This window comes from Helicoverpa zea, chromosome 7 (genome assembly GCF_022581195.2).
Source record: "Helicoverpa zea isolate HzStark_Cry1AcR chromosome 7, ilHelZeax1.1, whole genome shotgun sequence".
NCBI classification, from domain to species: domain Eukaryota; kingdom Metazoa; phylum Arthropoda; class Insecta; order Lepidoptera; family Noctuidae; genus Helicoverpa; species Helicoverpa zea.
The window spans coordinates 12,209,084-12,231,720 of NC_061458.1; the positions used below are offsets into that span (position 1 = coordinate 12,209,084).

Here is a 22,637-nt window from a genome sequence, read left to right on the forward strand (position 1 = left end):
CAATAATGATTGGCATTTTTATTGGACGGGAAAGGGTTTTTGACGGGTGTTATAGAAACGGAAATACTTGTCAAATAAGTGTTCCGAGGGTACCGAAGTTGAGAAAGCTGATAGGGGCAAGTTTTATGTTTTATTGGACAGTAGTTTTCAATATTTAATTTTCATTTATATTAAATGAAAAGTAGTACTCGAAATTATACATATAGCACTGTGGTTTGAAGTTATTTTGTGACATTCAAAAGAAAATGTAGATAAAGAAGTGTCATGACATGACGCCTCTATGTCCACTGGCTAGACTTTCCTTTGTTTACCACAAGTTGCTTTTATTTTTCATTTTAGTCCGCTCCTTTGTGACAAAACCTATCTCTATGTAAACATATTCATAACATTATACAAAATAACAGTGTACAATGTTTGCAAAACTCACATTTTACCTACAGTTACGTCCACTAATTTGCCATTAATTAAACCATGCAGCATATTAGCGGCTCCCACGTCACTCCGTGGGAAGAAACCCGATGTACAAACAAATGTGATGGAGCGTAAACTGCTATCTTGTGTAAACTTTGTTTGTTATGTATTTGTCTTGAATATTGCGATATTTAATTATGTAGTGCAGAGATTGAGGTATATGTACTTACTTGAAGTGATTATAGTCTTTCTGCTGAAAGTTGGTGGTGATACATCTGTGTATCTGTCTCGGAGTAGATGGCTAGTAAAAAAACCGGCCAAGTGCAACTCGGACTCGCGCAAGAAGGGTTTCGTTCTATTAAAAAAAAATTACGTCTGATGGATAAGATTCCCCCTGAATTTTGATTTTAGCCTAACTTTCAGTATTTGTTGTTATAGTGTCAACAATAATTCAATATCTGCAAAAATTACAACTCTCTAGCTATCACCGTTCTTTAGACATAGGGGCAGACAGATTAACGGACACCGAAGTCTTAGTAATAGGGTCCCGTTGTACTCTTTGGGTATGGAACCCTAAGAAAACCTACTCTTTCAAGTACTTGCAATCGTTTCCTATTTATCTCTATCTATTTGTCAACTTTATCTCTACTAGTAGTGGAGATAAATAATGGTTAAACAACTATCCATTAAAAGCTAATAAGCAAAAAAGTGAATCTATTCTCGCTACAATATCGCGTGTTTCACCAATTAATTAGCAGACTGTCATGGCGACAGAAATTATCTGATACAATGTATTGATGCAGGACATTGTAATCTGAAATTACTTTTATGTAAACAGACTATGACTGAAGTAAAGATATACACATCAAAAACGAATATAGTGATAACGGAACATAACATAACACTCCTTTTTGAACAACAACATTTTTTAAGTAGGTACAAAAATTGTCAAGGAGAAGGTATATACAGTCAGACCATTCGTGGTCTGACTGTATACACATCCATCTCATCATCATACATTCATCATCATCATACATCTGGGTGGAAGGAAATTTTGTTCTCCACGAGTCAGACTCTTACCGACTAAAATACATGGCTGTTCTAACTTACAATATCATCTATCTGATAGGGAAAGTTCTTGTAAAATAATGATGATGAGCTGCAACCAAAGAGATTTGATATTGGTAGCAATAAACATACAGTAAGTAAAAGTTACTCCATCTTTATCTTTTTTAATCATCATTATCATCATCATCAGCCTATCGCAGTCCACTGCTGGACATCTTTTTTAATAATTAAGTATCTTTATATCTTAGTAATTAAAAAGTTCCTAGGTATTTTGTCTATAACTAGTGTAACTGACCAACGAACCTTGGAAAAAGGAATGCAAATCTTAAGAAACCAGCACAAGCCGACATTCTAAATAACCCCACGTAAATAATACAGGGTTACTGGTAAGTAGACCGCATCCTTTCAGGAGGTGATAGTATAGGTCAATACGGACAAATTTGACCCTGGGATACACTGGGCAAAAGTTAACCCGTTTCGAGATAATCGAATTTCAAGATCAGTCGTCTAGGTACACGTATTAATTTTCATTATTAGTCAAAAGTCTCGTTTTTGTGGATTTTTGTGTGTTTTTGGATAGAAGATGAATCATTTCATAATAACAAACCATAAAACTGTACAAATCACAGAGGAAATTATAGCGAACAGCAATTACTTTTTTAGTAGATATTTTCTCAAAAATATTACTCTTCATTTTTTTGTGCAGAATACTTAAAAAACATCTACATTTATCTAGCTATCCAAAAAGCCACAAAACACACAAAAATCCGCAAAAACGAGACTTTTAACTAGTAATAAAAATGTATACGTGTACCTAGACGACTTGTAAAGAAAAGATCTTAAAATTCGATTATCTTGAAACGGGTTAACTTTTGCCCAGTATATCCCAGGGTCAAATTTGTTCGTATTGACCTATACTATCACCTCCTGAAAGGATGCGGTCTACTTACCAGTAACCCTGTATAATGTTGCCAAACTAACAAAGAACATGTACTTACCACTGTGTTACAACATCAATAATAACAGTTTTCTCTTCAAAGAGGTTTTTTATCGATTTTATATTCGGAGAGACACGATTCGATTTATTATGTAAAACTGACGAGGCATATTATTCGATCGTTTGTTAGTAATTATTAATCTTTTCTCACGTTAGGTCAGCGATTTGAAACTAGTTGTATATCTGCTCGATTTACTAACAATAACCGAACCATTCGTGGTTTTTCGATTAGAGATTGTTTGACATATTTTATTTGAAGCAAATGTCAAAATTCAATGAACATTCGCAAATTAAAGAACAGATGAATCGGTTATTGTAATCCACAGTTAATACACGCAAAATATTGTTCTGTGCTCTGTTCACCCTGAGATTGTCTGGAAGAGATTGCTCTCAGTATTTTTAGTTCCAAGATCAGAAACGTACAAATTGATATGCCTAATAAAGCATCCATAGTATCCATCATACGGGAGTTTTTTTACGACTCAGCCTCAGCAACTGACAGTTTTCCATTCAAGAGATGATGCTGAAATACGCGTAAACTCGTGTTTCATAATAAAACGAGCGTGTTTACTAGTGTGATGCCTCTCTCTTACGCCAAATAAGAGGCCAAACTATAACGGAAAAATAAGTTTGTCTTTTACAAAATTCAGTTTTTATTTTCCTAGTATTTATGACTCGTACGTAGTGCATGAACTAGATTTAAGTGTCAATTGTATTGTGTGCATCAAACTGCATTATGACACGTCACGCATTGTGTGCTAAACGTGTGATTGTTGACTATGCAACATAGTACATAAATCATAACCACTACTTACCGTACCTACTATTCTGAACAACAAACATTATACAATGTGTAATGTTGTACAAGCAGAAAAAAATGTCTTCCATGCTGGATCCATTTTGAGGACAGTTTTTACCCAAGCATCAAGATGGTTGGTTATGTTTTTCTAGTCTTTCTTTAAATACTCAAATTGACTTAAATATTTGCATGGTCAAACAGCTGAACTGTTTATTAATATAAAATACCTAATTTTAAACTAAAAAGCTAAACGAAAAAAAAAATAACTGAGTATTATCTTAGAGCGCATGAATTAGCTACCGCTTCGGCTTATGAATGAAAGCTCGGAAAACGTTCAGTAGCTGTTCTTTTCCTTAATATTTTTATTTTAAGTTACTTTTCACTTGAAATTAGCTCGTCCCATTTCAAAATCACTTTATACCAAATAAGCATCAACAGCGCTTTCACTTTAGTCAACACTAAACGGCTAATCCCTTACAGCTGCTGCAGCGCTGAGTGTATTTACTTGTACGGGCCCAAGCGAGTGCATTCAGCTCTTAGACTAAGCTGTAAGTGTAACTTTGTGGTATTCCCGGCAGGGATAGCTAGATTGACGTGTTGTGTAGAAAAGTTAGGGGATTTTTGAGAATTCGATTATATACTTCCTTTGTGTACCTACTAGGTACAATTTTGTACTAACTCTATGCACTTATTATGTACTGTTGTCCCTATGTAATTCCTTATCTACTGCAAGGTTAGTCCCGTGATATGGCCGGTTACACCTTGCTGTAGCCGACTAAACCTAGGTATAGCCGAAATTCGGGCTTTAGCCGTCTATACTATACCGAATCAGGATTGTTTTAAACTGCTATGAATTGTATAGTTGGTATAGTACATAACATTTCTGAAAAAAAGTTGTCGTGGTAAATAGTTGTAGTGGTAAAAATTACCCTGACAGCTGTGATGTTTTACTATATAATTTACAAAAATATTACTGTCAGGATTTATAAAGCGTTCAATTGCAAACGCCGAAAGAAAATGATACTACCAAAAATGCTATTTACTGCCCGTTGTAATTACCGTACTAGGAAACATACAATAAGATTTATAGGCTACTTACGAACTATTTAACAATTTTCACTCTTCATAATCAACTAAGTAGTTCCTTTAATACCAACTTGGAAAGGAAACCAATTTAAAATTATATTTTCTTTGCGTGTGGCGGTGTGGCGTGACTTGACTACTTCGTATTGTATAAAGTTACTTCTCGTCTTTTATAAAATTATTTCTCGAGCTTCGAACAATGGAGTCGTTGTTTTTTTCTCAAATAGAAATTATTTTTCTTATCTTTTTATTAATTTGGTATTTGAAATTAAAACGGCTGGCTGGATGAGGAGCAATGTTGGTATAAACCCCCTATGTTCCTTCTGCAGCCTTTCATGTAACCGTACCGTTTCATGTATGGGCCGCGGTAACTCTTTCGAACAATTCCACAAAAAGGTGAAGAAAGAACTTGGCCTCTTTCTGCTGATGGAGTCCCGGTAACCTGTTTGGTAGCTGAGGTTAGATAAACAGGCATTCTTTTTCTAGAGCTGGATGACTTTATCTCGCAAACAGGTTAGGAAGATGTTTATTTATTTATTTTATTTATTGGGAAAACAAACAATTGTGCAATAAAATCTTACAGCTAGTTTTAAATTTAAAGTTGTGTGTGTTAATTTGGCAGCAGGTAAATATGTAGGTACGACGGCGTTTTTCGAAAAGCTAAAGCAATCTTAAGATTGTTTTTCACGAAATGAATAAAACACGACTTCATAAATAAATATTACTCACTTTTAACATAAATTACTTTAAGGTCAACATTTACGTTCAGCTTTTACTTTATATTCAAAGGAAATTAATATAAAATTACACGTAAACGTTCCATTTACTATTGCTAAGGTAAATAGTGAAAAACGCCAGCCATTATTGTTAGCACGTGTTAAGGACGTAGGTAGTCTGTGCCATTTTCACTAGCATTATATACAACTGGCATTATGTACGTGCCAGTGGCACAATGCGCCTGCGCCATTATATTGCACAACAGAATTATAATGGTTAGCCCACTAATGGACGTTTGGAAACGATTGTGTCTAATGCTCCGTAGATCTGTTGTTGTAGACCACTAATCTAATTAATAAGATTTTTAATTAAATGGTATCAATGTTTTGTTGTTGTTTACATTAAAATAAAAAATAAGCACGTAGCAGGGTAAGCATTTTTGTTAAAAGCGCCATCTATGAACTGTGATTGAAATCATGCACGAAATTTGGTACAGCTACTCATTACAAGATGGCGCTAGTACACAATGTAACAAGTGTTGAAAAATTAACTTTTATTTCAGAAATTTTATGTGAAAGTCGACTATATAGCACTGTTTTATTTTACAATTTAATTACTATTTCATTGGAAGATTACCATCCATTTTATATCATATAAATATTATTTTTAGTGTCAGCATTTGACGATAGATGTCGTAAAACATAATTTATATTTCAATGACCATCTTTTATTATTCATGACAATATTTTTGGCATAATATCTTTTGTACGAGACTGTTCATATTTAAAGTAAGAGAAATAACGCGATTCTTAAGAAATATCTTAATAAATAAAATAGCGAATATAACTGTCTTGAAGCACTTTCGCATGTAGTTATTACCTACTTACTGTTTTCGTTTCTCATTAGTTTTCAATAGATAGTCTATTACGTTAATGAAAACTGCTATGTGAGATTACTCGCCTTCGCCATTACTTACTTAAATTGTGATAAACGTGTCAATGAACTTGAACTTCAACGGTTCAATGACCTTAGCTTTTGTAAACTTCGAGATGATCTTATATTATTACTTATGTGAGAAAGGAATTTCGCACTGTTACTTAGTTAACTCCAAAGATAAACTAAACTAACTTAAAACTCTAAAAACTCTTTCATGGTAATATTATGTCATCACGAAATAGGTACCAGGTTCATCGATTATGTGGAAATCTATACATATTACTTGAGTTAAGACAACCAACCCTGGACTTCCATACAAGGCACCATGAAAACTTTTTTTTAAATAACTACTTACATCGTCTAGTATTTTTTGTGTCACCGAGTTGACACGAAGTTATCACGAAACTTCGTGACTGGAACAAGTTTAAGAGTTAAAAAAAACCTTCGTTTTGTCTAATTGGTATTTTAGTTAGAGTATTGATTAAAAATAAGTTAGTTATTGAGTTGTCAGCTCAGCATTTTGATATAGTTTTGGCGACCGAGAGGAAGGCCAAAGAATCGCTGGAGAGGAGACTTGGATAGCTTCCTCGCGTAATGGCCATAAAATATGAGCGATAGAGAGAGATGGAATGCCGTGACGAATGCCTTTGCCCAGCAGTGCAACAGATAGAGCCTGACCATAATAAAAAAGATTTACCGCAAAATATAGAAATACAAAAAACTGACAAGCAATGAAATGTACAGTCAAGCTACAATTATTGCATTTGGTTACTTTAGAAATTGGAAATTTTGTTTAAACGTTTACCATTTAAGAATATACCTAATAATAAACAATAAGCTACAAATTAAATATTATCATTATATGTATGTCTCTTCCAGACCTCGGGACTATAGAGTCCCGGATTTTTGGGAGGCGAACGTGGGGCCGAAGCCAACACGCTGAAGCCCTTTTGAGACAACTTTAATGAAATGGTGACACAAAACCGACGATTATCCCTGTATACACTATAGAAATGTACCCAAGGACAATCCCCGGTTCTGTGCTAAACTATTGCTAACTATGGATGAAAACTACTAGGGCTATTGTGATGGGATGCTAATGGACTAGGAATGGGGAAACTACGGGAACTATGGCACCTGCCGATTAATATATTATTAATACATTGTCGTATTAATAATATATTAATAATAAATATTAATAATAATACATGTTAAAATGGCAGGTGGAGACTCGCCAACTCACTTACTGGGCCCCCGGGAATCAGTCACTGAAAAGCAACAAGAGGGCAATAGGTACATGAGCGGCTGAAGGGTGAGGATACCTCGGCGGACCTTAAACGCAGATCACGCGCTCCCTGTGGGTCCAGCATCACCGGCCCACTCGCCACTTACCACGAGGCACCTACCCTCCGAGTGGGCTGCTAACCCTGCTCTAGCGACTCCACTCTGACCGGCCGATGAAGGCAAGCCAAGAGGCGGGAGACCTATCCCCCGTCATGCTTCACTCCGGCAGGCCGGAGATGGGGGACAGTATACTCAGTATACTCTCCCTGGAGCACTCGGATATATAGCCCCGCGGGGTCGCTACTCCCCGTCATCCGCCTCAGATGCCCTGCGGGGCATATTATCATTATTATTATCAGAACTGCATCGCATGCAATGCAACAACTGGCATACCAGTAAGGTATTGAATAGGACAAGTGTCTGCGAAGCCTGTTTCGCAACCTACCAGTAATGTACCCATAATGTTATTTAAGGTGTTATTTTATGAAAAAAAAAACTGGTCAAGAATGCATGTGGGAACCTTGTTTTTATAGAACTGGAAATATGTTTGATATGGTACCTTTATATTGCAGTTAAGCGTACACCGTTAATTCATACTTACTTAAAATATTATTAAGGAAAGTAAGTCTACCTGTCGCGCTTTCATGCCAAAACTACTGCACCAATGTGAATGAAATTTGGTACAGGCGTAGTCTAGGATCTGAGAAAAGACATAAGCTATTTTTTGACCCGGGCCATCATCCTGCTTCTTTCGTGGGAAATACCTAGTTCTTACGGGACGCGGGTGAAACTGCTGGTAGAAGCTCCATAAAATGAACCTCTATAAAATAATTAGTTTTGCACTTGATATTACTATCGCGATAACAATTAACAAAACGTTCACACATTTATCTTCTGTCATATTGTGTTCACTAATTATGTAGGTATTTAACGAGTAAATAACACTAAGTTGATGCACGTTGATGTTTTTGTATGTACCTACAATACAGTGTGTGCGTTTCATTCATAATGATTTGTTTGTGTGCGTATGAATTTTAACGTCTACTATGATTGTTGCTTAATTTACATAATTCCTATTGTTGAATATTCAACTTCAGATCCTAATGGAAAAATATGTTCAAGTGTTTAACTATATGTGTTACACTATAGGTGTTCATCATCTTAACCATAAGATTTTCGCTTCTATTGATATTCTTGATATTCTTCTATTCCTATAAAGATACCTAGATCAAAACTTGGGAAAGAGTTTGTTTGCTTGATCGTGTAAAACTCCGGAACTAATTTCCTAGCCACTTCTACGAGGAAGTTTATACCACTAGACATACTTTTTATCTTGGTATGTATCCGCGGAGCAGTTTTCACAGGCCGTGGGTTGAGACCAGTAATTAATTATTATTCAAGTTAATCAATTATAGATTTAAAAAAAACATATATAGGTGCGTTTAACATACTAATAAATTCTGCATCCTGTTCACAAATTCCTCATATAAAAACAAACCGTTAAATTAATATATAAACCTGTACAGTCGGCCGCTGATCTTGTGTAGTGACTAATGTGTTAGCAAATTATAGTGATGTGACATGCGTGGGAATTCGAGTTGTCGGTAAACTCTGGCCGATGGATATATGAGCGAGATACAAGTTTTATCAGATTCTCTATAATTCTTGTTTAGTTTCAACCAGTGGTTAGAATACTTAAAATGTTCTAGTAGCAGAGCACCACTTGGCTGCTATATGACTGCATTTTTCGTTTGATTCAGAATTGATACCTGAACATCAAGAATCAAAAGTGGAATAGTTTATGACAGTATTTACATTTTAATTTTGAATTAAATGAATTGTAAAATAAACTGATTCTCTGTCACCTGAAGAAGCACAGATAATTCTGGTTATTTTAAGCTTTAATTAAAAGATTCACAATAAGTATTTATTATAAGTATTGTTTAAAAGCCGCACCATCTTTGCTAACTTCAGCTGTCATACGTGAATAAAAACGGTTCAACATTGACCAATTTTGTGACTCAGTCGTTGTCTGCCATACGAAGTCTTACGACAAGTTTTTTGCGCAAAACATAATATTATCCATTTTCCAAAACTCAATAATGTTACATAATAATTCCGCTACAAAAATCTATCGATAAACCGCCAACTTTATCGATACCTCCACACTTAAAAACGTGTTTAAAAAGTCACTATCACTAAATAAGGATGTGCAGTTATAACAAATATCTTAAGAATAAAAAACAGTATCTATCACATGTAGCCAGTATGAAATAACCATTGTATAACTTATACATCCCCTCTACGTTCGTGCTATTGCTTCCTCGAGCTAGTGTTGTGCGATTGACAGACAAAACTGGTCGTTCGGTATGCAGTGCGTTCTATAGTGATAGTGTTTTGTTATGAAGTGTCAAGGAAAAACGCAGTAAGTGAGTTTAGAAACATTTTTTACATAGGCCCGATGTAAATAAGAAGAATTTTAATGGTCATAGGGGAAATAATTTGTTGAGTTTTAGTTGTTTGTGTTCGGAACTCTTTACGTGATTTCTCTGCGTGATAAATGGTGTTAAGAGAGAAATTCGAAGTGCAAAGTCCGATGTTATGTTAGGTCATATAGACGGTACCGAAGTCAAAGTTTGTATTTAGGTAGTTAACGGCCAGTTTCTTCATCAAAAGTAAAAGCTAAAGTAATGTCATAAAGTAAAAGTAACGGTCAAATTCGTTTTTTCACGAATCTATTATGTAGTTTTGCTGTTACTTTAGCCTTTTCATGAAGAAACTGGCTGTTAATCTATCGGTGAATATTATTTTAGGTTAAAAATGCCTGTTGTAAAACGTGTCCGAATAAAAACAAACAATATCAAGTACAGTCACCGTTAATTAGGTTTTGGCCGTGAATGTCCTTCTGTGACTTGTAAAACTGTAGGTACAGACGTGCACAACGGTGTTTTGTAAGAAGATGTCATACGCGACTAGGTTTAATAAGCTCAGTGAACCCTGACATTATTTTAATATTACTTTTATACGAATATTTAAAGGTATTAGTCACGAAGGTCATTGCAAAAAAAACACATTCTTATGAGTAGTTTTTTTTTTTTACATAAATTGTTACTATCCTCAAAGGATCAACGAATTGAAACAAGTATGTAATAATATTCTTGACCTTTCACGAACTCGCTGTGAAATCTAAAGTATTTTGTTTGTTTATTTGATATGGTAATAATATGAAACTGTCTTCCGCTAGCGGGTTCACCCGCATCCCGTGGGAACTACTATGCGCACCCGGATATAAAAACCGTCCTCAATAAATGGACTACCTAATTAACACAAATTGTATATAGTTTGTTTAACAAATAAAGCCGGTAAACTATGTATAAATGTGTGTAATTATACTATGTATAGAGCCATCATAAATATTTTTTTTTATTAATTTCATCTACTCAAGGAAAGCCAACTAACCACCTATTAGTTAAACGCTATAATTTATTTAACTACTCAATCGCAGTAAAGAGTTAAGATCTTTATAATATGCAACCAACTATTCCACGCGGTTTCACCTGCGTCTAAAACAGTGTTTCCCAAAGTGGGCGATAACGCCCCCTTGTGGGCGCTGCAGGTCTCAAGGGGGGCGGTAAGAGACCCAGAAAGAAAATGGGGGCGTTGTGTAGAGGCCTGGGGGGTGATTTGTAATTTTATTTAGCTAGGAGGCCTCTTAGACAACGACTGCATGAGCTTTCGACTCTCAACAACAAATTGTGAACATCAACTAAGTAATATGAATTAAAAGATTGCTCAAACTCGGTTCTATATTTCTCTCCGCGTAGTTCATATATCTGTCCTATTTTATTGAATATACAAAAAAATAAAATCATATCAATGTCTGTCGCTTCGTTTCGTAATTAAAGTAGACACAAACAAACAAATAAAAAGGCAACAGACACATTTTCGAAGAAGTTATAGTGGTTTTTAAATAGGTGAAAAACCGACCTAGTGCGAGTCGAACTCGCACACGAAGGGTTCCGTACCAGAGCAAAAATGAGCAAAAAAAAACATGTTTGTTGTATAGGAGCCCCCCCAAAATATTTATTTTATTCTAGTTTTCAGTATTTGTTGTTATAGCGGCAACAGAAATATCAAAAAATCTAATCTGTGAAAATTTCAACTCTCTAACTAACATGAACCGTTCATGAGCGAAAACAATAGGGTCCCGATTTACCCTTTGCGTACGGAACCCCAAAAAAGGGGGGCGCTAAAAAAATATTTATTCTCAAAGTGGGCAGTAGACAAAATAGGTTTGGGAACCACTGGTCTAAAAGGAACTACTTCATGTACCCGGATAAAGATAGCCTAAGTTACTCCTCGTTTCATCAGCTATCTGCCAGTGAGACCCCTGTCAAAGTCAGTCTAACCATTATCAGAAATTAGCCAAGACAAACAACCAGACGGACTACATGAAAAAACTATGTACATTCTCTTCTATCATTCAAATAACGTCGAATATACCTACCTACATTTTATTTCATATACATGCCAAACCGGCTTTTATTAAGTACCTACAATAGCCTAAGTTCGCCGACAACATAATCGTCAGTTTTCTTAAAACTATTGTTCACTAATAAATAATTTTCAGAATAAACAATTTTTTTGCCGTTTTGCTTGCTGTCTTTTTCAATTTGACCTTCAAAAAGTGCTGATTTTCGGCCTACTTTCAATAATTGACTTTTTATTTTTGTGTTCAATTTTCAGTGTTTTAAGGAAAGCGGACGTTTATTTTGATGGTGTAAATGGGCCTGATATTAACATACTAGTAGAAATATTATTTACTTCACATAGTTACAAAAGTGAGTCACTAGAATGCTCGGGGTTTCCCCCGTATTAAGTGGCCACCCCTTGTTTTTCTTTACACCAGTTTTTTCCGCGTTTTCACTTGTTTTCCGTACTTTATAGGTATTGTTTATTGGCGATAACATATTGAATACTTTTCCGTAAACTGTATCTATGTAGATAAAATAAGGTCAAGTGCCTAAGTGACAAGTTCTACTCAAATCTATGCAAAAATATTTTTTTGTTAATGTTAATTTTCAGTTAAAATAAGCTACTCTGAATGTCAACCTTTTAATATGAAACTTCCTTTCATATAAGTTCAATGAAAATTTATATTACCTTAAATTTAAAATAGAAAAATATCTACTTAAAACATTTTAAATACATTACACAGCAAATAATAGGTATGTAAATACCAATACCTATATTTTTAGTACGTTTTATTAGCATCGTTCTCAAACACTTCAAGTTGGCCCGAATGTGTTCGCATGTACCGTTGCCGCGTTGTCAACTAGCTCTGTGTATGTAAACTGTGATGAGTCAACGGTAAACCGCGCGAACGTGCTTGTGCGAGTACTGTTGAGGACAGAAGTGTTTTCAATATTTATTTATTTTCTGACAGTTATGTGACAGATGTGTTTTTATTTTTACTAACTTATTTGTTAATAGCACAGATACTCTTACACAGAAAATTAAATAACACGAGTGTCATCAGAACACGGCTCATTTTCTGAGTGTTAGAAAATACTGTAGACAATAGAAATAACTATCAGTAAGAGAATTAAATAATTGTCGACTTAAAATAAGCCGTATACAATGTGGGCTAGCTACTACGTGTATTGACAACACGAATTTGTTTTTGGCTTGACGTATATCATCTAGTTTAGGTGTTATTGTGCAAAAACGCTTTCATACGTCATCTTCATTCATAGAACCAAGGAAATGTATGTTATTAAAACAATTTGTTTGTATAGGTGTAAGCGAATTCACATGCTCACATATGAATCAGTAACTTGCAGATATACCTATTTAAAACGTGTTGGCATTTAAATTCATAGGTACTAGGTGTTCCCAGTGTTTTTCTTGTAACTCTGCCGTTTCCCGTTTTTATACCCTCTGGACACAGGACCCTAAAAGTTTCCTGCACTTGACATGTTTCGAGATTGACATGTTTGAGAGTGAAACAAACTTTAAGTAATTTACTTTTGGCATTTTAAATTAATTTACTAAGTGTTAAACATTTTATATTTCCAATGTTATGTGTCCAGTATACTGTACATTTATTCAAGGATGAAGTGCATGCAACATGCAACTGATAGAATTGCAAAAATGTTTTGCAGATATTTTAAAAACAACTATTGTCTTGACATAGATATTATTAAAACAGGCTTTTTATACGATGTTTTGTCTATGTCCTACTTTATGACTTTGTTTCTGGTTAGTAGGTTAATTGAGTTCATTTATTATTTATTTTAGAAACCTAACAGATATCTATAATTAAATTATAATAAGTATATTTTCAGCTTTGAGTCTTGCTTTCTCTTAAAAAGTCGGTCCACTTAAATGCACATATCAATAAATCACTTAAATGATTGTATTATTTTATATTAATAATAGTTTTAGCAATTCCAACAGGTACTTAAAAAAAACAATAATATAACAAATAGAAAAATTTTCAGAAAAGCCATAAAAGGTTTTGTCCTAGACTGTACTGCGATGACAGTTTGCAAGCTGGCTTGTCACGACCTCACGAGAAATAAGTAAATAATAATGAAGTTCAAAGTCTATTTTAGAACTCCATGAATGACAATGTTTAAATCATTTTCTGATTTTACCTGGCCAGTCGGATCCGATACTAACTTAGCTATCTAGACACACGGCAGTGTGTCCGCCAAGTTCGAGCAAAGAAATATTACACGAACCATTTCGGGCCAAATTCGACCCCCCTATAACTCAAAATCTATTTTATTTACGCATATCAAATTTCTAGTATCTGTTGAGACCCCCTCACTTATCTAAAATACAAAATTTCATTAATATACCTATTGTGGGTCTTGAGATATTGACGTCAGAAAATAGCTATTTTTACTATACACTCACTGACTGACTCACTCATCAAAAACCTAGACCACTTCCAATGGTCGTATTGACTTGAAATTTGGCATGGAGGTAGGTCTTTATGTCAAGGTAAAGGGAAAAATCTGAAAATGGCCAAGTGTGAGTCAGTTTCAAAATAATGAAGGTGTACCCGGTGTAAATTTATACCCCTAAGGAACTAAAACGAACTAAATTTATCTATATTTATATAATATATCTTCGAATGGTCGTACCGATCTGAAATTCGTTACAAAGGTTTGTATTTAGTCAAAGTAAAGTAAAAATCTGAAAACGGCCAAGTGTGATACACTTTCGAAAATAACGAATGTGTAACTTTGATCCACGAACATACTATATGATAACATGTCATGTCAAACAGTTGGTAAATCTAGTCCATTTAGTTAATCTACTTCCTTTCTTTGTAAGAAGCATAGTACATATTCAAACATCTGAAAGATAGTATAAATGAGACATTTCCTTAACTAACTTAATCATAAGAAAAAAATAAAATAAACAACCTTACAAAAATAAATGAAATCCCACCCAAAACAAAAATGTGAAAGGCTGCCAAGTTCGATAATATGGGAATGCTTCGCCTATAAAAGAAGTGAGATCTGAATAAGTACCAAGTTCCATACACATACCTCAGTTAAAAATAGTTACTTTTTAATGATGTTACTTGGCAAGTTTTAATAGAAAATTACATACTTGATTCATTGCGTTTAGTAGGTTTATAACAAGGTGTGTGAAAACTTGCCAATTAACATCATTAAAAAGTAACTATTTTTAACTGAGGTATGTGTATGGAACTTGGTACTTATTCAGATCTCACTTCTTTTATAGGCGAAGCATTCCCATATTATCGAACTTGGCAGCCTTTCACATTTTTGTATTGGGTGGGATCTATCGATACTGGCTCAGTAAATAGCTAATCTTCATACCACATCATAGCCTTATTCACCTATGATGGGTTTTGGCGTCCAGTCCACACTGATGGAGCTAAATACCAGAGTTTTACATGGAGCGTCTGGCTATCTGACTACTTCAACCCGACTTATCTTATTAATGATTTAAGAGATAATGGCATTACTTTATAAAATTGTTAATAGTCATTAATATCCACACATAAAATCCATGGGATATGTTTTAGTTATACATATAGGGTAAACTCACAGGTTCACACTTGTGATGACAACTGTACCGACGGTGACAGTCGAGCTTGCAAGCTGTCTTGCACACAAGTAAATACAAACCAAAGATTATTGCATAGATGTGAAAGATTAACAAGCTACCCTAATTTTAAAACCAACAATTCAAAGTTACATACTTTTAATTCATTTGAAAAAGCCACAAAAATCTATCATTAGGCCGTAACATTGTGTCATTAGGCTGCATTACATTTATTTCCGTCTTGAGATTATTATTCATATTTTCAATTAGTGTTTTGGAAAATAAAAGAGGGTATCTTTTCCAAAAAAAAGCAACATAAAACACTTCTTCCTAGAACAAAAAATAATTAAAATCCTACTTAAACAACGAGAAAAATCAAACGCTCGTCACGCATAATTCAAATTACACCTCCAATCAATGATACTCAATAAAATCTATGGCCGAATCCGATACTCTTTATCGAGTTGCGCATGTGTGGGTGGATACCGAGGCTGCGCTCGCGCACAGCTCAGTCATCGGCCGGTCAGACGCCGCGACTGGCCGTTCCATTTTCGAAATTCGCCAACCAGTAACAAACTGCATTCGAAATTCAACATCGTTCGTATTTTAAATCTTTGTTAATTACTGATGTTTTATAACTGGCCAGAAACAAACTAGGTAAGTTTACTTTTTTATTATGATTTTTCTAAGAAACATTTGTTTTTTTTTGTGAATGTTCTTGTGAATATTTGTGGGTGTTTGTTTATAGTATTTTCCGATTTTATGTTCCGATTTAGATTTAAATTGTCATGGTTAATTACTTGTTAAGTATAGGTTTAATGTAGCGTACAATAGTACAATCTTTTGAAAGTTACATAAAGAATTTATGAATTAAATTAACGGTACCTACTTATCTAAATGGTAAAGTTAGGTAGACCTACCCTTACAAATTGATATGATTATAAAAATAAAAATTAAGGTACCTACTTTGCTTTAAAAAATATTTAGCACTATTGCCTCAGTTATTTAGGTAGCGTTTTTATCAGTTTTAATAACTCTAGCGTAACTTCAATAACGTTAGCTATGTCATGGTATGTTTATAATGGTTGGGAAAAATTCTGGGTAGGTCGAGAAAAAAAAAAAGATAAAAAGATTCTTTGAATTATAAATTCTTCTTCTTTGAATTATAAATTCAAAGAATCTTTTTAATTATCGCTTTTGAATAACTTGCTTTTCAAAACATTTTTAGGTGTTAATCGTGATTATAATATGCACAAAAATCTTTTTAATAATTGTGGGTATGAGATTATTTTTTTGAATTCTTGAATTAAAAATGCCATTATCATTCAAAACTGAGAAGACGACCCACTGACCCGGAGATTAAAGAAAAAAGAAAAACAGATAAATACGTAACTGAGAAATGTATTCACACTGCAGATCACTGCAACCATCGGGTTAACTGTCGGCCGTATATATAATATAACCCGTTGGTTGTCTTTTTTTTTAAAAGCTAATCTTGATTCTAATCAAAGTTTTCAATCGTACTGATACCGGATAACTATCTTTGTGATGTGCGTACTACCATTCATCTTCATACTGATTTGTACGCCCAAATTATCGGCCGACTAAAAGTTTGCAGTTTGCGGGTAGGTACTCTTAAAGTACAGTATATCGACCACCTGCTAAAATGTTTTGCATAAAACAACTACACACAAAAATAATTCAATTTCACAGTATTACTAATAAAAATGTAAACACCTTTTAAATTTTCCCTGCGACTGTACCCACGAAATTGTTATTCATTGTTTTAAATTGTTTTTGTGTAAACAGTGTCTGTTTACTAACACAATTATTGTTTTACCTTGAATATGTCACTAATACGTCACAATTCTAGGGATTTATGAGACCTAGGTTTTAGTTTCTTTTGTCTATATTTTAGGCTAAGAATTCGTTGTTTTTACAGTCGTTACTAGTAGTTGGAAGACGGAAAGTCTGACAAATTAGTGTATCTAATGAGTAACCACTGGGTTGAGGAGGTCATGTAGGCAGTCGCATGTGAAACAGTGGTACTCAGCTTCATCAAAGCTTATCCCATTATTATAAATTACCTTTCAAATTACCTTTCACATTCACTGTTAAGATTGATAATAATAGCCATTAATCACATACCTACATGGAATTGTCACAAGTTTCTTTCTTCCTTTCTTTAAGTTAATGTTTGCTACCGAAAACCAGTTTAACTTGGGGGTTACCCAGGTAACTAGGTTGTGCAGTTTATAGACAGACGCCCCATTTAAGACACTGGTACTGAGCATTCGACTGGAAGCCGTCCCCAAAATAGTTAGGAAAAGACGAGGCAACTGATATTAGCCACTGGACATATAAATTGCATTCCCTAGACGATGCGTTCGTTAACATTGCAAATGCACAATGCAGGTGCCTAGGGACTACTATGGAGGCAGGTTACGAGTCTAAGTGCGAGGGCTGGGAAACCTGTTCTTTTATTCTAGGGTAGGTTGTAGGTATCTGTAAGTACCTTAATACTTATTAATAGGTAAGTTTATAAGTGATGATGATCTTTCAAGAAGAGTGTCTGTTTGAATTAATTTTAACTAAGTGTTTCACAAAATTACTTTCATATATAAATGCTACAAAATTATTTCTTCATAATTAGAAGGATTGACGATGAGAGCTGTAATTAGCAGATTCTAGAGAGACAAATTACGCAGAGAAATGTTCATTAAGTCAAATATTTATGTTTTAGAAAACTTACAAGAATAGACAAGAAAAGTCGAATTAACCGTCACCACTACGGAACAAAATTATGTAACCTAGCAAAAAAACAGCATTTGAGATTTTAGTATTTAGGTATTTCTAATTAGTTAATAGACCTTTGTTGCTTACCTTATTCATAAAAATATGGAAAATTGATAGTAGGTCATTTTTGCAAAGCATTATCAAAAATTGTAGTTAACACCAGTCGCTAATTAAAGCCATGTGCGAACATTTTATATGTTTTTCATCAAATGAATCTGCAATTCAATATACCTACCTAGCACAATAAAGATAATTGCTCAACAGGCGCGTGGTATCCATTTACACATGTTTTTCAATTAATATTATAGATAAATAGCTAATTAAACCGAGGGTTCTCTGACATAAGGTAAATATGGTCTGTCAGGTAATACGAAAAATGGCATTTTCACTTGAAAATTAACAGCTGTCAACGACACAAAAGATTTTTCTGTAATCTTATAACCACTTTCTTTTTCTTTTAATAATATTGTTTTCGATAAGGTATATGTCACCAACGACTTTAAATAAATTACACCAAAAACTACTGCTTAATAAACGTCAGAATAAAATCTAGGTACTACTAGGCTAATCTTTATCCATGTGCGGTAAGTAGATCCCCCAGAACGCGGATGAAACCATGGGCAACGGTTAGATTAGAAAGAATTCTTAAAATTAAACAAACCAGCCAGACGTATTAAAAGAATAGTTCAAAAGAAATATTATGATGTACATCACAACAATTATTTAATAATAAAGTAATTATATAATGTTCTCAAGAGTGATTAATTTTAACTGTATGTACCTCTACAAACTTTCACACAACACTATATTAAAGTAGGTATATAAATAACAAAAATTGATTATACAACCCAAGCAAAATCAGCAACCTTCAATTTCCTGCAACATCGATTTTTAATCCATTCGATGTACCATTCGATTTTAATTTATACCGATTAACCGGACAACCGTATCGAGAATGCAAAAATGCATAATCGATCCCGTGCAAAGAACATTGGCTTTTTATAATATGAGATTCCGTTAGTTTTTTTTATTTTTTTATTTAAAAATTATGCAAGATGCTTCGTGTCACCGACCCTGGATTTACCAGTTTTCAAGTCCCGTATTAAAGGGACTAATGTATTCAGAAGTATGCAGATGATTTCATACCTTATTTACATAACTGGATGGTTTAATATCGCTTGGTATTTATTTTGGTCTTGAGTGTTGAGGTTCTATAGATAGAATGTTCTTATATAGTATTTGAATATGCATTACTAGATATTGCGGTGTCTTAGGTTTTTTGCAAATAATTGATAAAGGTAACGTTTGAAGAGGAACAATTAATTGGATTTAAATTGATTTCAAACTTACTTCTTTCAATTAATCTCAGTCAGGCGCAATTCGGCTGCAATGTAAGGCATAGAAAATGGTTTAGTAGCCTTATACTAATAAATAAAAATACTTAATCACTGATGCAGTAGCGTATTTCCAAAATCCGCAAATGTCAAAAAAATAATAACAACGCTAGCATTCGAACTCACACTTATTTAATCAGCATACATTTCAATAAACATCAACATATACAAATATTTCAATGGCAAGGCGAACATTTTAACAAAAACTGAGTTCTCCAATTGTTCTGAAGACCACGTTGACACCGTGAAGATGGTCGAGTCAAGGACTGTTTCGGTTCGACGCACACCACTGCCTTTACATGGCTATGGTACTAGTGAATAATATAGATATGGATACATTGTTTGTCTGTGTGCGTGTATGTCTTTATGGGTGCTGTGGGTTTCGTTGTGTGGGTGCTAGAAGACTCTGTGAAGGATTGAAACTGTTACTAATGTCATTTTATAACGACAGGTACAAACAGTCAAACCGCGAAATGATTCTACAGTTGTAATCTGAAGAATTTCCTTAATCCATTCCTGCGATAAGGCAAAATTTTTCTCACTCAACAATGATGTTTACCTATTATAATCATAATGTAAAATCGTATAAAATCCTTCGACACAAGAAACATTAAAAACAAATCAGTCATCAAGTGATCTGACAGTTGATATATCAAACTTCAAAGATTTTGCGATAGTTTTGTTGTTATTGGTTGTTATTTCTAGTTTTTGATAATAAAGTATTATAAGGACTGGTTATAGGTACAAATTCGTCTTACCGAATATAATTTCCTGATAAGTGCGACATAAATATTATTTGCAATTTCTTGAATGCACTTTTCCTGATATCCAAAGGTAACACTTGATAGTTTCGTTAGTAGATTCTCACAAAAAACTAACTTAGTTTCTGCCTTTGCCAAAATATAAGAAAGCGAAGCCATTAAAGGTATTGATTATAAGACCAAGGCTGAGAACTTAAGATAGAAGCATTCGGTATCCACATCATACATTGAGAAAGTAGATCTATAAACAGCTGTAAATATATTTATCGTTGGTTGAATATTTCGTCACATTATATGTACGGACGATAATGCAACACTATTCTAGATGTAGTCATGCTCATTCCCGCCGAGACTACGGGATTGTTCGAAAGAGTTACCGTGGCCCTGGTACATAAATGGAACGAAGGAACAAGGTGGATTTTTAGTCAGTAAAAGTCTAAGACGGGCTCACCGCTGCTAATCCACAGCGGGAGGGGTCCTTTGATGACTTTTGCCATCGTCAAAAAAGTAACGTTCATTCCTTATACATTTACATGCTTTTTGAGGCACTGGTGTATTATCACCAACTGCCAGACTCTGGGCTGCTTGGTGCCAAGTTCTTAAGTCCCACATGACCATGGACCGACGAGAGAATCAATCCTAAGACCCTGTACACAGCAGTCAAACTTTACGACCACTAGACCTCTTTAATTATAATATCTATATAATCAAAGACCTTTTCTTTCAGACGATGCTAAAAATCGGCGGCGGTGCCCTGCTGATCGCGGCCATTGTGGCGGTCTTCGTGGTCGCCACCCAGGGTCGTGATCCGGACCTAGAGGCACTCGAACATGAGGGTCGGGAGTACATCTTCCAGCTAGACAAGGCTATGGGCAAGAGGAAGAACAGAGCCAGTCTGTCGGAGTGGGATTACACGTCCAATATCACGAAGGAGAATGAAGAGAAATGGGTAAGAGAAATCTGATATCTTTAATCGAATTCGTTGATGGAAAGTGTTTTGTTTTAACCGATTGCAAAGGGAGGTTACGGTTTCAAATCAATTTATTTTGGAATTATGTAAACAAAGCAGAAACTTGTATTGGAATCTTGTAGACGCTACATGAGTGGTTTCAAAGGCACAGCTGCTGCTTTTTAACTGTCAAAAAAGTTTATCTAATCAATTTATGTTCATGGGTTTTGTTGCGTTTTTCAAAAGTGCTCAAAAGTCACGTGATCAGACTTATCAATCAAGAATCATAGATGTAATAAAGTACATGTAATTGCCATTTTACAGCTAAGAAAATTCGATTAAAAGTTAATGTTCAATTTGATCGCTTGCACGCGCACTTAATGGCAAGATTGATTGTTAATTGTACCATAAGGCAAACATAACAATTTGATTAGGATATCGTTAATTATAATCGCAACTTAGATTAGATTAATCGATTAGTTTAACATCGATATATTAACAATGTGATGTATTTATGAAGCTTTTGGTCTATGAATCCCTTAGAGTTATGAACGTTTATCCTAACTAATATTATAAATGAGAAAGTAACTGTCTGTCTGTCTTTCTGTCTGTCTGTCTGTCTTTTCTTCACGCCTAAACTACTGAATCGATTTGTGTGAAATTTGGTACAGATACAGTTTGAAACTTGAGAAAGGACATAGGATAGTTTTTATTACAAAAAAATATAAAAATAAAATTTATTCCGGACATATAGCGCCACCTATTGGTCAAACCAAAAATCTACCTTAAGTTACTATTCCACGCGAAAGAAGTCGCGGGCGAAAGCTAGTTATTCATAAGTCTTTTTCTTCCCGCCCTCTTTCTTCTAATAAGTAGGTACTTGCAACATAAGTTTAAAATCTTAATTTTCTTCTGACACTTAACCTTATATGTCAGAGGAGGCCTATGCTCAGCAGTGGGACAATAGCAATGCTGACGAATGATGATGATGATGCCACTTCACAAATATTCTCAAACGGCCTTTAAAATACTTACGCAAACTGTTTCAGATTCAAATCCGGCTAGAACTATCCCAGCAAGAGAAGCGAGCTTGGGAGGAGACAAAAATGTACAGATGGCAGGATTTTCAAGACTTCACTCTTCGAAGGATGTTCAAGAAGTACAGTCAGCTAGGAGTGTCAGCTTTGCCTGATGATAAGTACAAGCAGCTGATGAGGTCGGTCTCGGGAATGGAGTCGAACTATGCGACTGCCAAGATCTGTGACTTTAAGGATCCTACTAAGTGTAATTTGGCTTTGGAACCAGGTGAGGCTTTTGATAAAAGTACTATCGAACGAAGTTCTTCAATAAA

At 34.6% G+C, this 22,637-nt stretch overlaps 1 protein-coding gene across 5 annotated transcripts in view; it reads left to right on the forward strand.

The window, feature by feature from the left end:
- LOC124631926 (angiotensin-converting enzyme-like) overlaps nucleotides 1-22,637 on the forward strand; it is a 37,333-nt gene that overhangs the window by 9,912 nt on the left and 4,784 nt on the right. For 2 of the 5 annotated variants that reach the window (XM_047166559.1, XM_047166560.1), the window contains exons 2-3: nucleotides 21,065-21,286; nucleotides 22,336-22,591. In XM_047166559.1, the coding sequence (XP_047022515.1) occupies nucleotides 21,065-21,286; nucleotides 22,336-22,591 (478 nt within the window). Of the gene's footprint in view, nucleotides 1-9,571; nucleotides 9,725-15,887; nucleotides 16,044-21,064; nucleotides 21,287-22,335; nucleotides 22,592-22,637 lie in introns of those variants that run through there. The other 3 variants (XM_047166562.1, XM_047166563.1, XM_047166561.1) reach the window with 3 other exon arrangements.